Source organism: Drosophila innubila (genome assembly GCF_004354385.1).
Source record: "Drosophila innubila isolate TH190305 chromosome 2L unlocalized genomic scaffold, UK_Dinn_1.0 4_B_2L, whole genome shotgun sequence".
Lineage (NCBI taxonomy): Eukaryota > Metazoa > Arthropoda > Insecta > Diptera > Drosophilidae > Drosophila > Drosophila innubila.
The window spans coordinates 4,623,146-4,644,727 of NW_022995372.1; the positions used below are offsets into that span (position 1 = coordinate 4,623,146).

At 35.5% G+C, this 21,582-nt stretch overlaps 1 protein-coding gene across 6 annotated transcripts; it reads right to left on the minus strand.

The window, feature by feature from the left end:
• Positions 1-1,226: 1,226 nt before the first annotated feature.
• Positions 1,227-21,378, minus strand: LOC117781125 (reticulon-1-A). Of its 6 annotated transcripts, none has more exons than XM_034617848.1 (6): positions 20,149-21,378; positions 15,930-15,965; positions 2,216-2,423; positions 1,940-2,148; positions 1,764-1,869; positions 1,227-1,708 (listed from the first exon to the last, which is right to left on the minus strand). In XM_034617848.1, the coding sequence occupies exons 1-6, from the start codon at positions 21,293-21,295 to the stop codon at positions 1,639-1,641; spliced, it is 1,776 nt and encodes a 591-aa protein (XP_034473739.1). In that variant the 5' UTR covers positions 21,296-21,378; the 3' UTR covers positions 1,227-1,638. The 6 variants fall into 6 exon arrangements, with proteins under 6 accessions (XP_034473739.1, XP_034473741.1, XP_034473740.1 ...); XM_034617850.1 differs by lacking the exon at positions 20,149-21,378 and adding an exon at positions 16,355-16,445; XM_034617849.1 differs by lacking the exon at positions 15,930-15,965.
• Positions 21,379-21,582: the final 204 nt, after the last annotated feature.

A 21,582-nucleotide genomic window follows, 5' to 3' on the forward strand; every position in this document is an offset into this window, starting at 1 on the left:
TAATAATGAAATTTGAGCACAAAACTATTAGAAGGAGGAAATTGAGAAGGGGGAAGTCCAAACAGAGCAAGCAAAATAGTTTTATTAGTTTATTTTTATTGAAATTTTTACGATCATATCAACTGTTTGATCTTCTCTTTTAAATGTAATAAGTAAGAACATTGTTGTCGCTGTCTATCATATAGCAAACTTACTGCACATTTATGTGATATATCTGTGTAAATGAAGATCGTTCATACTCTTTGCACTTACACAAAGAAAATATCCAAAATTTCGTTATCCTTTCTCATTAATGATGATTTTTTACGATTTTCATTTGTTTTCACTTAAATATTACATACATATATAGAAATATCGTTTTTAAGTGTTATATAATATGCAAAAATATCTATTGTTATTATACGGGAGAAAAACGACGCTTCGTCAAAAAATTTTCAGTATTCCTTACAATCTTTTCTGCTTAATAGCTGCACTTGACTTTTGATGTAAAAACGTTTTTTGAAAGCAACTCAAACATAAATTTACTTTCAACCTTTCTTCCATTTTTTTTTATAACAATTAGCAACAAATGGGCACAATAAAAACATTTAAGCTACAATATATGCATATGATTTAATGATTAAGATTTTAAAACGTTGGCAGAAACTCAACTTGCTGTGCTGCAAAAAATTTACATTAAATATTTGATTTAAGTTCTCGTTTTTATATTAATTTTTGTTTGTTTGATGTAAAATGCTTATAAATTAATTGTACATAAGTTAATGTTTATGAAACAAGGCGAAGCTGTTGAATTTTTTTTGTTGAAATTTGTTTAATTTATGAATATTACTTCAGGGAAGTTCTTATTTTCTGATATCTCATATCCCATGTCTGCAACTCGAATTCCCAGCTATAAACACAGCACAATTGGTCCAATCTTGAGCCGAGTTGCATAATTTTGATTGATTCACTTGCTAAAAAAAGAAAATATATAAATAATATAAAAAATGTAAATAAAAATACGTAATGTATATAATATTTTACTTCTTTTCTTTTTATTTGATTTTTTATATAAAAATCAACAAAATTATAATTAGAACTAAAGCAAAAAGAGTTTAATTAGAAAAAAGATGCTAATAAAAATGGGTGTACAATTTTTGTATTTTCAAAGGCCTTTTGCATAGTCTTGTTAACTATGCATTTTATTTAACTAAATGATAAAATTATAAAATGTTTTTTTTTTTTTAAATTGCTTGGGTTTTGTCGCCAAGAATCTCTCTCGTTGAAGAAAGGAAAAGAAATTGGAACCGAGGAAACTTTATTTGCATTGCTGTGGCTGTGTTTTTTTTTTTTGTTTCTTTCTTTTTAGTTATTTTTTGTTTTCTTTTCGTTCGTTTAAAAACTTAAAGACACTTGGACAATGTTGAAACTTCTACGATGTGTTGATATTTTTAGATTTTCTTTTCAGTTTTTTGTTTTCTTTCTTTTTAGCTTTTTAGTTAAGGGTTTACATTGCAAGTTTCTTGTTTGTATATTGTAATAATATTTATTTGTTATGCCCCGATGAATAATAAATCATTCAAATAATGCTTAATAAATAAATAAACATGTTGTTGCTGTTGTTGTTGCTGCTTGTTAGTTTTTTTTAGCTGTTGCTTTCTATTTGTCCTTATCAGACTCAGTAGCAGCCACAGGCTTCTTGTTGCCAATGGGAATAGCCACCCGGATTCTAAAAGAGAAGACACAATTAGGGAGAAATCTCTTTTGGGGAGTCTTCTACTCACTTGTCGGTGATCTCTGTCAACTTGGTGCGCACCAGATCCAAGTAAGTATCGATCGATGCCTTGTTGTTCTCATACACCTTAGGCAAGGTGAACAGCGAGACAAAGGCTATGAAAATGATATATTAATTAGTATATTGATAAACAGATATATGTATATATGTTAATCGATAACTCACCCAGAATGACCAGAGTCATGCCATTGAACCAGGCGCCAATGTAGGTGAATACCCACAGAATGACACCAAATTTAATCGAATCGATAATATCCTCAACCAGAAACAGACGCCTCAGTTCCGCAGTGAAGCCATTAAGATGTGCAACAGCCACACCGGCAATATGTTGCACCTTCTCCTGTGACAGCGTCAGATCCAGTTCCAGATATTCTCTAAACAAAGATACATCACTTGAATAAATACTCAATAATCCCACACATCAAAGTTAATTCGACTTACTTGAAGGGATGTCCATCGTTTGTCTTTTGTACGGCCTGTGTCACCGATTTGTAGATTCTGAAGGCGACGGTACCGACGAGCGCCAGCAGCGACAAATACGCAAACACACTGATCACGGAGAAGCAGGAGATGGCCACCAGTGTGACCAGACCGGCGCCAAACACAATGCCGGACTTTTTCACATCACGCCAGTAGATGAGGGATTCCACTGTAAGGCAGAAACAGAGAGAGAAAGTAAGTAAACAATTATCAAACAGTCTTCATTGCTTAAATTCCACTAAAAAACAATAGCGTGTCATTTGAATATTTCAACAATTTGGCAAGCAGTACAAAGGCTTTAGTTTCCCCATTAAAATAAGAGAGCAATCAGTTGAAATTCCAAAGAAATTCCAGTTTCAACAATTCAGCAAGCAGTTTTTATTCTTTAGATTCCACTGCAACGTGAAAGAGCAAAAGGAGTTACAATTTATTTTCCAATAATTTAGCAAGCTGTTTCAATTCTATAGATTCAACTGAATTCATTCGATTTCACATAAAAGTAAGATATAGAATGTAGTTTAATTTTATGAGCAACTCAATTCGTTGTTTAGTTTAACAATTACTCTTTGTAAGTAAGTTACAGTTTGAGAGTCATTTAAAATTCTTTAAATTTAAATTTCATAATTTGCCAACCAGTTGACAAGTCACTGAAAAATACCAAAATATACAAAAGCACACACACACACAAAGATCATTAGACAGCTGTCTATATGTACATGTGTATATATGTATACTTTGCCTGAGCAATTATGCAATCTTTGAGATACACAACATTTTGTAGCATAAATTGTGTTGCATTTGCAACCAGGTAATAATTGTTGCTACAACTACATAAATGCTATATATATTGTATATAATTTATATATATATATGTAAAACTGCTCTTTTCCTCCTCCTATTCCTCCCCCTTCGCAATCCCTCCCACACTCACAGATTCTGCTCGACATTTTCTTTCTCGTGGTTTCGTGGTTTGCGCGCCGTGCCTTCGGATCGTTCGTTGCCAAGTTTTATACTAGACAAATATTATTTGGCTTCTGTGCGCTTTACGGGATTGCCTCAAAATTTGTCCGGACCCCGGAAAAGAGCAAAAACGCCAAACGACAGAAAGAGAGACAGAGAAAAGGCGTGAGAGAGCAAGGAACGGATATGAATTGAAACACTTGAGCAACAATCTATATTAAAATGTATCTTATGGATACGCATTATTCTCGATATCCCAATTGTAGTCTCACGGCCTCTCTCACCGCACTTCACCCCTTCCATTTACCCGATAAGCAGTCAATGCACCCTCTCAATCTCGATCATCGAAAGCGAATTTACCTTATAGAAGTGAAATGGATTTCAATTGCTTCGACCTATAAATAGTTTAACTCATTAAACAATAAACAATTTGCTGACGGGCCATTGAAATGCGATTAATTTAACAGATTTTTTATATGTTTCTTGTTTTTTTCTGCTTATTTTTCTATTTTTAAAGACCTTTTTCAAAGGCATTTTAATTATTTCATTTCATATACCCTGTAAATGGCATATTTGATGAGCTTGTAACCGAGAAAATACAGCAAAATTAATAAATTTTTCATTGCATTTCGTATCTAGTGCTGGAAAAATTATTTAAAATATTTATATTTTTTACTGAAACAATGTATAAACTGTAAAGCGTTATAAGTGTTTGTAATTCTTATCATATAATATTTATTTATTTTTTGCGCTAAAACTGCTTGCTTGACAGTTTTTAATGCAAGCAGTTTATTTACTCTACATTTAAAGTAGTGCAAATGTAAACATCAGATTTAAGATTTGCGCTAGGGTATCTTGCAAGTCGAGCACTCTTTAATTAATATCGACTATTATGAAATAAGAAAATTGAGTAACTCCTCTCTAAGAAAATGCACAAAGAAAAACTACACACAGTCGAGTTTTAAAACTGCCACAGATCATTAAGAATTATTTCTTCAAACTTATTTATCTTTGGAATTAGTAAACTTGCCAAAAGTCAACAAAAATTGCGGATATACCAAATAAAATAGATAATAGATTAAATAAAATAGATATATGTAGATACAACAGCTAAGCAAATATCACTTATATACTTGAATAAAAATTAGCTCATAAAAAATAGTTGGCCTAAAACCCGTTTCAGGAGAGGAGGAGGGGTGGGAGGAGTAGGTTTAGGCCAAGATAGTTGCCAAGCGGCGGCAACTGAAGCTTTAAAATTTAAAGTTATGTAAATCGACAGCAAATTAGAAAGGAAACAATGATGAGAGGGCCACAAATTGAAAACTGGGTTAAGACATAAAGTATACATAAATGTATACGAGTATGTAGCATACATAAGAGATACAGATACAGATACAGATACAAATACATATTGTTGTCTGTCTGAATTATAAAGAAAGCGCTGCGAGAGAAAGTTTTTTTTTCCTTTTATCAATTGAAATGAGACTTTGTTCCAATTAAGCGTATTGAAAGCTTGTAGGTTGTAGTTGATAAATGCATTCGCTACTGGACAGCCAGGAAACTTGAAATGACACTGGAAGAAGCGGGAAGACAGTGGAAGAATTGAGATTGGCCAGAACTGGGAGACTGACAACTGGTTAGCAGTGAAACAAGTTTGTGCTGAAAGTGAAGTGGAGTCTTGTTTTTTAAAAAGAAGAAGAAGCGCATTAAATTGCCCAGATAAGAGACAAGTGTGCGTGTGTGTGATTTTAGAGATGTGCGTAATACGTCATCGTGAACATTAGAATCGTGAATTAATAAGTTACTTTACGTTATTTCTTGCAAAAATTAGTGGGTTGAGAATCTTAAAGCTCTATGCTGAACATAGAAACATCATAAGCGACATAAATGGTGTAAACTTCAATAAAAAAGTCACATAATCGTTTAATATAATTTAATTTTTTACACTTTTTATGTTCATCGTATAAACTTTAATTATTAAAATTGAACATCAATTGAACAGATTTAATCCCCACTATGTACATCAAATCTGCACAAACAACAATTTCATACAAGCAAATTCTAGAATCAAGTTCATAGTGTAAACTCTAAACTGCACTTAGTAGAAAAAAAGATTTCCGTTCTTATTCAAGTACAAACGGTCTCAAAAGCTGTCTAAGTTTGGAAATTTCAAAACTGAGAAGAAAAATCTAATTTTAAGTTCATTTTTCGCAAGTGCGAAAATCTTAAAATGAGAAACTTCAAGTCTGTAAAAGATCGAAACATACTAGTTTAAGTATACGAATATCTTTAACTAATCACAAATTGTAGGCCTATCTAGTATAAAACATTCTCATTTTTAAATTGTTTTCAATCTAGAAAAAATACTATTTTGAGTACAAAACAAATCTAAAAACACAAAGTACCCTTTTACTTATAATATTTTTTAAGTAACGGGCTTAACTATAGATTAGTTGTTGTTTCTGGAGGTATTTTAACGAGACTCACAGATTTTATATATGCCATAGTCTTTGCAGATCCGACTAAATTTGGTTAAAATATAACTATTTCACATAGCTACCATAGGAATTGTCTTTTTGAATTAAAAATTTGAGATCGATTTATACTAAATTTTTTCTGAGTGAATAAACAGTTAATTCCATTTAATTTCGTTTGCTCTCCCTTTGCTGTTTGCTATGTCACCACCTTCCATTGACAAGGCATTCCCGTTGGAAATGAAATGTGCATGGTCGAATTTAATGTGTTTCGTGCGTGATTTTGATTGCTCTAATTATAACGTGCACATCTCAAATGTGTGTGTGTGTGTGTAGTTGGCACGCGGAATTGATAACCTTGAATTAGACAAGACACACAACATGCACACAGACATATTGATAGTCGACAAATAAGCAATGCAAGCATTAAATTGTGGAATATGCAGGAATAATGCTGAATTTATTTATGGTTATCTTTTTTCTAGCTGGAAAGTTCATTGGCTTTGCACCTTTCCAACGTTTTTCGACGTGGCAATCAAAATTCAAAAAGTGATCGCTCAACGAAAATGTTGAATTATGCAAAAAAAAAAAAAAAAAAAAAGTTAATGCTGTCGTGGTTGCTGCTATTTATTGTTGCTGTTGTTGTTGTAGTTTGGCTTTTGGGCTAAAATCATGCAGCGATTTAACGGCCACGTTGGCGTCGCTGCTGACGTTGGCAATCGTCAAAGCAGAAGAGCATAGATAACGCTTAGCGGTAAATCAGAGTGGACAGGTGATAAGCACTATAAATGTGGTTGCTGTTGTTGTTGTTGCTGTTGATGTTACGGGTGTATTTACCTGGGCCACGTTCGGGCAATGGCTGAAAGTTGCCATTGGAGTTGTTGCGTGAATAACGTTTGCTGCCACCGGCCATTTTAACGCTTGATATTGTATGTGTGTGGGGTAGTGAGAGGGGGAGGGGGGCGTGTTAAGTTGGCGCCAAAATGTATGCAAAACGAAATTGGCGTGTCTAGTGCTAATTAAAGTTGGCTAATGCACACACAAACACTCTCGCACACACACAAAAACACAATTATTAAAATTGACACGAAAACTCTTGAGGGGCGACACTGCGGACCGCCGTCTGCTCTGAACGCAGCAAAAGAACTGGAAGAAGTTCGGCACACAAAACAAACCAATAAGTCGCAGTCGCAGTCGCTGCCTCTGCTGCTGCTAGTGCGCTGCTGCCACTGCTTGCCCATTGGGGCTGAGTGCGAAAAAGCGAGCAAGCGGGTGGAAGCAAGACAGAGCGCTTGCATAGCAAACCAGTTTTCTGGAATGGAGCAACTTTTTTGTTGTTGCTGAGAGCGGGAGAGACGAAATACATGGAGAGAGCGCGATCCCAGCGCATGAAAGTAAAAAGATAACGCGCAATTGCAACAACAACAACAACAGCAGGCAAGCATGTCAAACTTGACTACGTAGGCGCATTAAAAGCTGCTCGCTGCGTTGCGTCGTAAGAATGTTAGCAACGTGTCAAGCACACGACGATGACTCGGAAAACAGCCACGAAGCTGACGTTTACGTTCGTGTTACGTTTAAAGTTAACGTAGTGGGTGCGGTTGCGTTTCGGCGTTCAATTTTGACGTTTGTGATTCATAATAAAATTCGGAGCTCCCAACATGACTAAATGTACTTGGAGTATGACGAATAATGCGCAAACTTAAGGTGTTGGAGTGTAACCTGTATACTCTGTTAATTGCATGGTTTGAAACAATAACAGAATCACACGACAGGCACTTAATTGAATGCAAATAAACCGCTGTTAGTGCACTGCTTGATACAGTTTGACATCAACTGCTTGCGGACTGTCTGGAAAGCTGCGCAGTTTAACATTTTACGTATTGTTCAATGAACTTTCTACTGCAACGCAAATTCATAACAAATGATCTAGGTATAAACATTTGTAAATACTGATAGTGACATCATATTCTCGCAACCCCCTTTTTAAATGTCAACTAGAAATGTATGTATGTATTTTGCGTTTTTGTTTTTGGCGCGACGCCGTCGTCAGTGAGTAATAAGCTTTGCTTCAAATGATATCATGCCGCCCAAAATCAAACAGAGAGCGGGCGAGAGAGAGAGAGAGAGACATGGCTGTAAGAAAGAGTTAGAACATACGCGTAAGCACACTGACATAATTCTCAAATAAATATTAAATGTATATAAACTGCACCTGACAATGTCAAAAAGTCTGAAAAGGGGCTGCGAAATTACATAAGCAGAAATGCAATAAAAAGCCAATAAAATAATATAATTATTATAAGAAATGCAAAATACAACAAAAACAGCAACAAGAGCAACAGCAGCGAGCAACAATCAAATTAAAGGCACAGAAATAACAAATAATATGAAGTGAGAAAACACACATAGACATAAGAGTGTAAACGACTTTGGCATACCCTACAACTAACAAAATATCAGTATCCATCTGTGAGTCTATACTCTCAAACTATCTCTATATCTTGCTTACTATCTCGAGAGACCAATTGTTAATGGAGTTCCTCTATATGAAATTTTAAGAAGAGAGTTGCTTTTGAAAATAACCATTAAAAATGTCAGAGTTCCTCAAATTTCAAAAGTTAATTTATTTTTAATACTAAGTCACAAAAATCGACTGTTTTTTTTTCTATTTTCAACAAAACAATAATTTTATGTCAATATTTATTTTATATATGTTTACCAAATTAATTTGAAATTTATTTTATTCATTTTTCTTAAATATAAAAAAATACTTAAATTAATTCAATTCAATGAATTTACATTTTGTCAAATCTACTCAACTATTTATTTGATCGAATTCATTTAAGAAACATATTCTTTTAAGTGTACCCTGTAGTCGTCTGCAAATATTACCAGCAATAGATTACATGAATCCACAAAGAATGGAAATAAATAAATGCTGAATCGAAGTGTAAATTATAGATAATAGAAAACGCAATCAGTTGTCAAGTAGAAATGAGTGGGAAATTTAAAGAAATCTTGAAATACAGATAACAAAATAAGTACAAATATATATTTATAAATATATGTACTTCATTGATTAAGAAAAATATAAAAGCCAGATAATAATATCTATCTACAAATTTAAATACCAAAAAACAAAATAAAATTTCAATAAATTTTGTCACATTTCTCGCGCCAAGAGAAAAGCAACATAAAAATGTTTATAAATAAATCAGAGCTGCAATTGGAAGCAACATGAATAGACGCGATGGCTAAAGATGTCTGGTTTGAGGAATTATCTACCTAATGGATCACAATAAAAAAAAAGAATAACAGCAAATACTCTATCCAATTGTGGGAAATACTTACAAGACTCCCGATTATAAGGCAGCTCTTTGATTTCACTCAACGTTTGCAATAGCGCTTGTAGCGTTTCTAAAGCGGCAGCCATTATTTATATATGTATATTGGGATTATATATAGGTATATATATATGTATAGAGTATATCTAGAACTAAACAACTGCAACGAAATGAAACGGAATTAGGAAGTTACACACACGCGATTTTGCCAAACGGGCCGGCATTAACATTAACCGTTAACTGAAACGAGGCAATCGACCGAACGATCAGCGAACCCAGAGAGCTAAGAGACCAATGTATGTATGGTATATACACGTAGAGCCCCCATAGACCCAGCCAGGCGACAACAATGAATGCGAATTCGACGAATGACTTGCCGAAAAATCAAAAAAAATAAAAAACGAAGAACAACTGAAAAAGTAGCTCGTTTTCGCAACTGATATGAAAATAGACGAAGCGACAACGCATCGCTCAACTGCATGATAGATAAGTGCCACAATGCACTCAGCGAAAAAGTCGATGATGATATTATTATTTTATACAAGTTTGTTATGCCGGAATAAAATTGTTATTCAATTGATTTTCACAAATTCAATTGATTTATTCAATATATTTTGTATTAATTTTTCTTAACACTGCAATTTATAATTTTTTCAATTGATTTATTCAATATATTTTGTTTTAAGTTTCAAGTTTTGTAATTGCAATTGCAGTTTTATTGTTGTAAACTTATTTATGAAAATTACACTTTTTACTATTTGTTTATTCGTTTATTTAATGTATTCCATTTTTTTGTTGCTCACCGCAAAAGTACACTGATCAAAAAAGTGGAGCACAATGCATTTACAAATCTGCTCACATTATATGTGCAATTGTTTAATAATTTTTACAAAGGCATAAAGTTTTTACGTTTATTTTATTGTTTTCACTAATTAACTTAAAATATACAGAGCACAAAAGGTGGCAAATACATATTAATTATTATTTGTAAGCCATTTTTATTATTTGTATAATTGAATTTGTTAATTTTTAAGCACTTCACATTCGCTAGTAATTAATTTTTCGCTGAGTGCATTCGCTGACAAATTCGATAAGCGCGTTTAGATTGAATTCAACAATTATGAAAAAAATGCTCAACTGGCAGATCGACAAAATTATATAATTCAAGTGCAGTGGACAAATCTGAGATAAATATATATTTAGATAGGTATTTCCTTTGTTGAGATATCCGCGAAATTGAAATGTGAATGTAAATGCCAAAGAAAGCGGACTCGGAATCGAAAGTATTTATGTATCTGTCTTGTTGTTGCTTGGCTGAGGTCAACACTAAGGGTTCAACAGCTGACAACGCGGCAAAGTCACAAGTTGCAAGTACAAGAATGTATCTTACAGATCGAGAGAATGAAAACACGACTCGACGACTCGGGAAACTGAACACTCTATGAACACTCGTTGACAAAGGCCGTACATCAACTAAACTACAATTAATTTCAGATGCGCTTCAGGCACAGGGCGAGCATTGCTTTAGGTAGTATACATAATAATAGGTATGTATATATATACACGCACTCACACTCACACATTGTATATAATATATTAATATGAGGTATAGGTATAGGTTCACCCTCTAGCTATAACAAATTCCATATAGAACAATTGAGCGACACTGAGAGCAGCAGAGACAACGCGAGAGAGAGGGAGAGTGTGTGTGTGTTTGTGTTTCGCTCTCACGGGAGAGGGTTACACACGCATTTCGAACTGCAAATATTGTCGCCTATATCTGTATCTGTATCTGCATCTGCATCGGTATCCGCTGTATTTCTATCTGAATCTGTATTCATTGCACTTAGGTAGCGATGCCTCAGACTGAACATGTCGCTGCATGCAACAGTCGCACAGGTAAGCAGCCTCTTTCTACACAGGTACCGAGTATCCCCGAGTATTGAGACGAGAGCAAAAGGGTCGTTCAAATGTTTTAGAATGATCAGCTGTGGCTATTCATTTTTAATCTCTGCATAATATCGTTCTATCCCCTTCTCTCTCTCTCTCTCTTATTTTCTTGACAGCCCTTAAGCTAATGCAAACAGAAAGCTCACTCTCTGCTCTCTTTGCATAATGATCTTAAACTATAAAGCAGTTTCAGTCCAAGTCTTAATCTCAAAATTCAAATGCTAAATCCACAACAACAGTAAAATAGCTGAAACAGCTAAAAAGCTAAATTTAGCAGACAAATACGATGCCGGCCGGGCGGACCAAAGAGAGAGAGAGAGAGAGAGAGAGACTGGGTAATACTCTCCACGTCAGCTGTGATGAGAGCTTCATAAACAATAACAACACTAAAGAGAGCAACAAAAACAATTACGCTATCCAAATGTCTCATTCTCTCTCTCTCTCTGTCCGTATCTTTCACCCATTTTTCCTTTGTCTGCTTGCCTGCAGTTTCAAGGTTACTTTTTGTTGGGGCGGAATTTGCACTGCTTGCTCGTGCACAGCTTTGCGGGCTTTTTACTGCTTGACAAAAATGACGCGCCAAAAATGATTGAGCATTTAAATAATTTGAGTTGCTTTTTCTCGCAAGCACTTTGATAGCGCCCCTTTGTGTGACATCACAGTTAACTGTTCTCTATGTTCTCTATGACACATGACTGAATATAGCGTTATCGGAACCATTGTCTATACTTTAATTTCACTTTCATACAACGCTGCAGTCGTAGAGATAAGAAGAGTGTAGTTGATAGTGCGAGTGCAAGTTAAGTATTCTGTACAAGAATAGGAATAAGCATTTGTAATTCCATAATGTTGGATTTCAAAATTATTTTATTTTAGAATACAATAATATAATAGTGCACGGCACATATGAAAATGAAAGAAAGCATATAAAAACAGAGAAAAATACAGCGAAACAAAACGAAACAAACATTGATTTCTTTTCATTTCGAATAACGGCTCCGATACCGGTTCTGCTATAACTTTTTTATTTAGAAAAAATATCATAAGCTGTACCCATTAAAAACAAAAAAAAAAAAAACACTACTTTGCTTTTCTCTTTCTCCATTACAAGACTCGAAATTTGCTCAACTAACTTTAAAAAAAAATTCAACATAGACCTTGAATCACGTAGATCTTTTATCAAAATTAAATTAGGGTATTTTTCAATCGTTTCTATTAAAATCAAACATTTTGTTCTTTATCTATTTGCTCAACTTATCAATAAGCTAAATCTGTTTCGCACATTAATGCAAATTTGTATATTTTTGCAATGGGAAAAAAGGCCTGCAAAAATTGCGATGATCTAATGCGTCGTTTTGTTCGCTTTGCTGGAATTAAGTAGTATTATATATTATATACACAAATATTGTATATATAAATAATGCTCGATATAGACACGTAGTTGACTCCAACACGTAAGGCACGTAAGCATTTCCGTTGTCTTGCGTTCTGATTCTATTTTTGGCCATTCATCATTAGCCATAACAAAAGCCGGCCGGTTAATTAAAGCCGGTTTCAATAGACCATGGAGTCCACACTAAATCGTGGACTTGAGTTCTTAGTCAGTCTTATGAAATCGAATGTAGTCATGTGTAGGTAATTGAATGCAGTCATAACCAAATTTGGACTAACCGCATTGCATATTTCTGTTATTAATCATGGCACTTTTATTAGTTATAGGGGTAAATTAGTAAGTTTTTCTTGAAAACGAAAAAAAATATATGAAGTTCTTTTCATCTGTAGCTATATTACAAAAGTAAACAGACCAAGGGCAAAACAAATTTTTTTTTACGTATTTAAAAATATTTGAATGCAGAATGAAATAAGAGGCTAAATCAAGACCAAAATGACATTCCATTTGAAAATCGGTTTAGTTTTTATCAAGTTATGACAGTTTAAAGTTGGTCAGACTGCAGATTTAGCCACTTTACAAGTCAAAATTTTTGTTCAATTTCACATGATTTTTTACAAAAAAATTAATGGTCTCAGATTCAAGTTTAAAGTGTTGTTTTATACTAATTACGATATAAGGAGTTGATTAAAAGTGAAAACTTGAGATTTAAAATTTTGAATTTTCGAAATTTCAAAGGGGGGACCCTTAGCATCGAAATCAATATCTATTAGAATCTATAGGAAAATATTTTTTTTTCAAGAATTTAATAAAATATAAATGCAGAATGAATTAAAATGCCAAATAATGATTAAAATGACATTTCGGAAATTGGTCAGACTTTGGATTTAACCACTTTACAAGTCAAAATTTTTGTTCAATTTCACATGATTTTTTACAAAAAAATGAAAGGTTTCAGAATCAAGTTTAAAGTGTTGTTTTATAGTAATTACGATATAAGGAGTTGATTAAAAGCGAAAACTTGAGATTTACAATTTGGAATTTTCGAAATTTCAAAGGGGGGACCCTTAGCTTCGAAATCGAATCTTGGTCAAAAATAATTAAATTGTCTAAATGAATTAAATTTGAATACAAAATGAATTTAGAGGCCAAATCATGATCAAAATGACATTCCGCATGAAAATCGGTTCAGTTTTGATCAAGTTATGACAATTGGAAGTTTGAAAAAACTCTTTGTCTTAGCAACTTTACCACAACCGTAGCGGTACAAACATTTCGGTTACTAAAAATGAAACGGTTAGTTTCGGTTAACGGGTCCGGTACCGATTCCGGTGTTATTCCCTGCTTTTAACGTATACCTATAATTTTCTATCCCTTTTACAATCACACTCTTTTTTTTAAATATAATTTCATACATACTATCCTTTCTTTGCTCCTATTCAATAATTATTATTATATTATATATTATTATTATTATATTATATATTATTATTATTATATTATAATCATCGCTATTTTACGATCTCAATATTTGTTAATTCCATATTATCTATTTCATACATTTCTTTTTGCAAGTTGAGAGATATTTATGGTCAGGCTTGAAAAGCTTAGAAGTTTAGACACGTTATGGTCAAGACCAGTTGCTAAATAGTTGTATGGGCTGAGTGACTCACCGACCGACTGCCTGCTATGCCCATGAAGCGTTGAGTGGTCCCAGTGGGCAGTCTGGGTTGCCCGAGGGTTGGCTGCTTTTAATTGTCAAGTGGCGGTTGCCAAATTGGGCATAAGTGCACATAAAATCGAGAAATTACTTTCATGTGCAAACGGGTGGCATCAAACGTGCCGCAGGTGAGGAGATTTCACCGAGAATATGCAACAGAGAATGGGGTGTGCTTTGAGATGAAAAGAAAGGAATTAAAGCTACATTTTAAGTTGTTAATGGTGTCATACAACGGGGCCAACATAGTTGTATTATAGATACGTTGATAGAGTTACTAATTCCATAACATTGTAATAAAATTGAATTTAAAAAGAAAGAATTTTTTAAGATTACAGTTTTTCTCACTTGATTCATCGCCAAGAAACATCGAATAAAAGTATTTAAAAATCGATGTTTGATGTATCGTAAATCACTAGTTAAAATATATAAAATATCTAACAATTTGATATTTTGTATAATTCCAAATCCCGTAACAATTGTAAGTACATATGTATATATTTACAAACAAAAGGTAAAGACAAAATGCAAGTAGACTACTAAAATATCAATAACAGCAGCTTAACATGCGCTTAACATGTAGAGTGGCTTTTACACATAAATATCTATTGTATTTTTGTTTGTACTATTTATTCTGTGCTCCTCCAGTAATTTGATATTTTGTATAAATACTTTTTTTTTCCATTTCCCACAACGATTGTTTTGCAGCTCAATTTAAAAATATAAGTACAAAATAAATGTACAACTCAGTGCCAGACGTGATTAAATATTATGTGTATTTATATAGGGATTTTATACTATTTGCTGTTACAGTTGGGTGCAAAGCTCAGACGACGTTAGTTAATCGTAATAGTTTGCTTTCATAAGCTGATGAAATACGTTTTAACTGCCTGCCCTATCTAGACCTACATATATATATTCGTCTCACAATTGCAATAAAGCATAGTGCAAAGAGGGGTTGCCACCTCCCTCCCCCTCTACACCCTACCCATGGCACATATCAGCTTGCATTTGGTTGCAGTGAAAACTTTTTCATTTATATGGCCAACTGACGTTTGAGCTGCATGAAAGCGCTTAGCATGCGATCCGATTACGGTTTTGACGCTTCAGTGCCAACAACAGCAACAACACCGCCGCCATCTAAGGTAACTGAACTGCAGTCCTACTAATTATGAGGGCGTGGCATGTATAAAAATCCAAATACACACACAATTTTTTCATTGGTAAAATTTGCTTAGTGTGCATAAATTTTTTATAGTGCGCTTTTAGGCGCTGTCCACTTTTAAGGCGTTGTCGAAAAAATTCAGAATACAAATCAATGAAAACAACAACAAAAGCAGGGACAATAAAATAGGGTACAAGGAAAAGATATACAGTTGGTCAAGTAACTCTTTGGACAGAGATAAAAATTAAATATTTGTTTTTTTTTTTTTAAATGGTGTTTTTATAAAAGAAAAAAACTAAAAAATATTTTTATATTTGGCTTTGTCAAAACAATTACTTGACTAGCTGTACTTGCAATGCGAATACGCTTACTTAAGCATACTTTCAGGGTTATAAGCTGAGACTAGTTTCAATAGACACAAATAACAATGGGAAAAAAAGCATGGCATACTTTTAGGCTTAATAGGAGTATATAGCATAAAGGGGTCGTGGAAGTGGTTGGGGGCACTACAATGACATCATTACAGCAATGTTCACAACACATTCCTTCTTTGTTGTTATTGCTTTTTCTATAACGCATATTGACAGTTGTACAGTTACACAGCTACAGTTGACAGAGTTGGCAAGCAGTTCATTTCGTGCTCGTAGTTTGACAGCCACTGAGTAGACTTACCTTGCGGGTGCAAACGTTCGGGCTTGAACCAGGCATCTGCAAATAGGCGGATTGATATATTGATTTTCGTTAGTTAGCGTTTAGTTTGTTGTGCAAGGCAGACAAAAGAGACAGAGAGTGAGAGACAGCGAAAGAGAGAGTTAGGAGTGCATTAGTGTTAAATGAAAGCGCACTTTCAGGCGCATTATGAAGAAAAACTATTACACATATATATGTACATGCAAGCCAAACCAAAATAAAATATAAGAACAAGCAGTATACTATAGCCACTAGAATCAAGTAGTAATTATACAACGCATTTTAAATACTTTCGAGATACTTCCACACCATTGACAGAGGTTAGTTTTGTTTTTGTATTGTATGTATAAATTTAGTACATGAGTGTGTGTGTGTGTGTGTATTGTATGTAGATATGTGCAACTTACTGGGATCCAAAATGGAGCAAATCAATGGACGCTGCTTGCAGACGCCATTTTGTCCGGCTTCGCCAATTGTACACATTTTGTTTGTTTGTTGTAAAAAAACAACTTCAACTTTTGCACTTAATAGTAAAAATTAAACGGTAACTTTTTGCCGTTTTCTATATATGTATGTATGTATATACAGTATAAATTTCTGTATTTCTTCTTATGGGGCAACAAACAAAAGCACAGCGCACAAAGCGAGAGCGACAAAGATAGAGAGAGAGAAATTACGACGTACCGTTTACAAGTTGTACGGAATATTTGCAGATGCTAACAAAGAATCGTTTCCGTCTTGTAGGCACACGACGCGTTCAGTGACTGAGCGTAGCCTAAAAGCTGAAAGCTTAAAGCCTGCAACGAACTATAAGGACCAGCAGAATTACACTTGACGACGGCGCAGTGAGAGCGCGAGAGAGAGAGAGAGAGAGAGAGACAGAGTTGAGCAACCGCGCTTAGCCCTGAACCCCACACATAGAAAAAGCTCAAGCTCAAGCTCAGTGCAAAAGTTGACGGTTTATCGATTGCCAATTGCAGCTGACCAGCGAGTGTAGAGAGCTTTGGAGAGTGTAGACTTTTTTAAAGGGTTGAATACGCATGCGTCAATCTTCAGTCGGTGCTTTGTTTTTGTGTAACAACTGAGGGGCGCTTTAAGGGTTAGGCATGAGGCCCGGAAATTACCGGAAGGCGGCTTCGTATTCGTTTTCGTTTTTGGGTGCGGTGTTTTGACCAACTGCAACGACTGCAGATACCTCCTCCCTTACCCCAAAAGGGTGGATTGAGTGGGTTCTTGGCATGCGATGTGAAATTTATAGATGAAATCAATGAGCTGACAACGCGTCTGTCTTTGGTGTCTGGCGTGGAAGAAGTAGTTAATAGATTCTCGAACTTTTGCAAGTTTTACATATGTATTCTTCCCATTCCTGCTGGTCAGCTCTAAATCAATTTAAAGTTTGCTCTTTTAGCATAGTTTCCATGGAAGGCAAATCGATTTGAGAGCATCGAGATGAAGAGGAAGAAGAGGATGATGAAATACATATACATATGGGTGTTATGAAAGTATGCGAAAAGTTGTGCAACTCAACTGAGAGTTCATTCTCGAAGTGTAATTAACCTAGAATAGTTTCACAAAGTCATTTATAAATTTGAATGTGCGTCTTTAAGTAGTTTTCTTACTGTTGAACTATTTTCCAATTTGACCTCATTCTGTCAGCTGAATTTCATATTTTGATGTGAGACATTTGGATACATTTTCGTATAAACACAAAGTAGAATTGTGACCTATTTAGCAGATGGAACATTTGGCTCTGAACTCGCTATGCTTTGCAATTAAGAGAAAGGGTGCAGGGGAACTTAGCAGTGAATTCTAAGAGATAAAAGAGAGGTCAAAGCTGTAGACCTTTTTTTTTAAAGAGATAGACACTCTAATGAAAAATACTCGCACTGAGATAAAAAAAAAATCTTAAATCAAGATATCTGTCTTTAAAATTAGAATTATGGTTATAATAATGTGTCGAGAACATTTAAAGAGTAGGACTCGAACCCGCACTTGCTTTCAACTGAAGAGGCGACTCCAACCAGAGCGACATATTTATACTTTCCTAACAATTTACTATTTTTATACTGGAAGCTGCGAATTTTTAGATTAATATATTCAGTTTTAGAAATTTGGTCTTAAAATTTTCAAATTTAAAGAACAAAATATTAAAGCTGAATGTTCTTAATTTTTGCAGTTTGTCTTTTTTCAGAGCTCTTTCTTTCCGCATTAAATCCAATGTGGATGCCAATTTACGCCTGCTGCAAACAAATTGAAATGCAGTCCACACGTAGCCTATGTAAACAGCATCCAACGCAGTCTCAAAACAATATCGATCACATCAGGCTGGCGGAACAAAGCAAACACAACCACACCAAACACATACATACGTATATGGTACATAAATATTATTCACACTTTGTTTACACCGTGTCGCCTTAGGAGCTTTCACAATTTCGTCACGCCTTGTAAGTACTCTCAATTTAGAGCCGTTTTTAAAGCACTTTTAAATATATGCACAATGTACATGCATACTATACAGATGTATATATTTGTAATTGTTTGTATGTAATTAACTTCTTGACGATATCCAGTCTATATTTATGTTCAAGTACTTGATTGCCATTTGATAGACATGTGGTTACTGACTTTTTAGTAAGCTACAGCTACAATAAGAGCGATAAATGTAAAGCAGGGACGCTGATAAGTGACAGTTTAGTCTGAGCTAAACGATGCAACGAAAGAAGCGTAAAAGAGAGAAAGGGCTTACATGCTAGCATTCACACACACAAACGTGGATAGGATCAAAGTGCGGAGAAGCAACTAGTAAATGAAATAAAATCGGTATTGTTGTCGGAATGATGCATCTAACAGGGGCGATGACAAGTGCAAGGCAAAAGCAAAAGCAGCAGCCGAAGCAAAGTCAATGCCGATTGGAGAAGTAGAGACAGACAGACAGACAGACAGACAGACAGAAAAATACTTAGCATGTACTTGTAATAAAAACAGCAAAAAGACAAAGCAACGCGGCGACTGCAGCTGAACACATTACTAATTGGAAAATTTTGCCCGCAGGCAGTGAAAATAAAGGCGCAGATTGCACACTGATGAGAGGAGATAGAAATTGAAAAAAAAAAACAGGAAAAAAAGAATATTAAAATGATTTTTCGCAGTGAAGTGGCACCCCAGTCAGACAATTGGATTATGTAGGCAAAGCCTTAAATTAATGCAGGGCAGTACAGTCCAAAATAGTAGTTGAAAGAGTAGCAGTACTTTTAGTACTTTTTTTTTTGTGTGGCCATAATTGGTTCAATGGACACACGCTACAATGTAAAAAAAAACTAAAACTAAAAAAAAAAAAAATTTAAAAAGGAGAAGCAGAAATATGAATTATGAAAGCTGTGAGCACGTCAATGAACGAAACGAATGAACGCAATAAAAGCAGCAACAAAAAAGCGGCTGATTCATAAGATGAAAATATTTGTGAAGCTAGACGGCAAATCACATTAAATTTATACAATTAAATACTATATTCAGTATATCTAAAATAAGTTTATTATTGACTAATTCGTTAGCAATGTGATGTCGTGACTCACGCTGCAATCGATGACGATTTGCTACCGATTGTTGATCAGTTAAAAGCTCTAGCGAGCAATGCATAGAGTGAAAGAGAGAGGGAGGCTGTGTGTCATATTGGAATTTTTTTTAGCAAGTGAAATTCTATTCGCCTGTTTGTTGCCAATAAATGTATGTATTTAAAATATTGTTGAATTATTATTTTGCACATAAGCAGCGAAAAATTTGACGCCGATGACATCATGAGGCGGCAACACACACTCAAAGCGAAGGCCAAAGAGAAAGAAGAGAGCGAGTAAGCGGCTTGTTTACTGCTACAACAGCAACAACAACAACAAAAAGTGACTAAAAAAAGCTAAGCTCAGTGCCAATGTGACCAGAGCAGATATTGATATTTATGCAAGGTGCGGTCGCGAGGATACAAATAAATCAACAACAACAACAAATGCAATAACAATAACAACAATAACAATGATGACGTGTTGTCAGATACAAAACTAATTAGATACGAAATGATAAGAAACACAATTAGATATTTGTAATAAACTTGCAGTAGATTGTAGTCAAAAGATATTCTAATTGGACTAATTTGAGTATTGTTTGTTTTTATCTAGCTGCAAGAATATTGCTTGGATATATCACTTACCGAGTCCATATTTGTAGAAAATCTCCTCAACGGACACAATCTTTGGATGTTGTTGTTGTTGTTGTGCCTTTGGTGGCGCCACTTTGGACACTGGCTTCACTGGCTCCACTTTTGGAATAGATGGAATCGAAACAGTTGGCTTTACTTCAACCTCGTCATCATCCAAATCGGTTACCATAGCAGCGGGGGCTGGAGCGGAGACTGGAGCGGAGACTGGAGCGGAAGTGGGAGCGGCAGGAGCGGCCTTGACTGCCACTGGAGGCGTGGCTGTGCGTTCCTCCTTAAAGTCACTCAATAGATCCTCGGACGAAATGAATTTCTCATTGTCCTGCTCTTTAAGTGCATCCGTAATGGGTTTCTTGGCCGGCGACGGAGTATACGAGACGGACGGTGAATCTGTGTCGGAATCCTTATTTCCCACAATGGCAGCCGAGACTGCCTGGGGCACAACAGTTGCAGTTAGAGTCGGCTTGCTCAATAGATCAGCATCATCGGCATCATAGGTTTCATCATCATAGAAATGGGTATTGGCTGGCGCTGTTGGCTGAAATGGTTGAAGTGGCACAGTCGCTGTTGGTTTGCTGAAACTGCCCAGCAAATCCTCCTCCTCCCGCTCCACCTGCTCCACTTTCTCATGCTTGGGCGGAGCTGGAGCTGCAGCGGGAACTGCAGCGGGAACTGGAACTGGAGCTGGTGCATCTCCAAAGAAACCGCGTTCCATGTTCATAAAGTCCGTGGTCATGTCACTGATACCTTGTTTGGCACCTTTGCCCGCCTGCGATAGAAAGTCACCGAAATCATCTGTTTTCGCAGCGAACTTGGCATCCAGCTGCTCCTGCGCCTCCTTGGCACCGGCCGACATGCGTTGCACGAACGCCTGTGGGTCACCGAAGTCCACATTTTTCTGCTCGTTGGCAAAATAATGCTCGGTATGCGCATTATCGTCCTGCGCGCCGCTGCTGACGTTGGCGCCGCTGCCGACGCCGCTGCCGACGCCGCTAACATCGTCACTGAGGTCGCCCAGCAAATCGTCATAGGCGCTTGTCACCTTTTTGGTGGCGACACCGGCAGCGCTGCTCGCATTGTTGAAAATATCCTCGGCTGTGGAGGCAGCCTCCTTTTTCAGTTCGGCGAAATTGAAATCCATTTTGTTATTACAAAATATATAATAATATAATATGCCTGTGTCTTGTTGCTGTGGTATGGTATCCTTTTTCTGATTGGATTTAATATGCTGCTCTCAAACACATTCACACCTATACACACACACACGCGCACACTACCGGCTTCTTCGTGTTTCTTTTGATTTCGTTTATTGTAATAATATTACAAAGTTTTATGTCAGAATTGATTTATTCGTTGCTGCTGTGGCCGTTATACTAAAAATTTAATTTATTTTACAATGCGATATACGAGCGCCGCAACTTCGCTGTT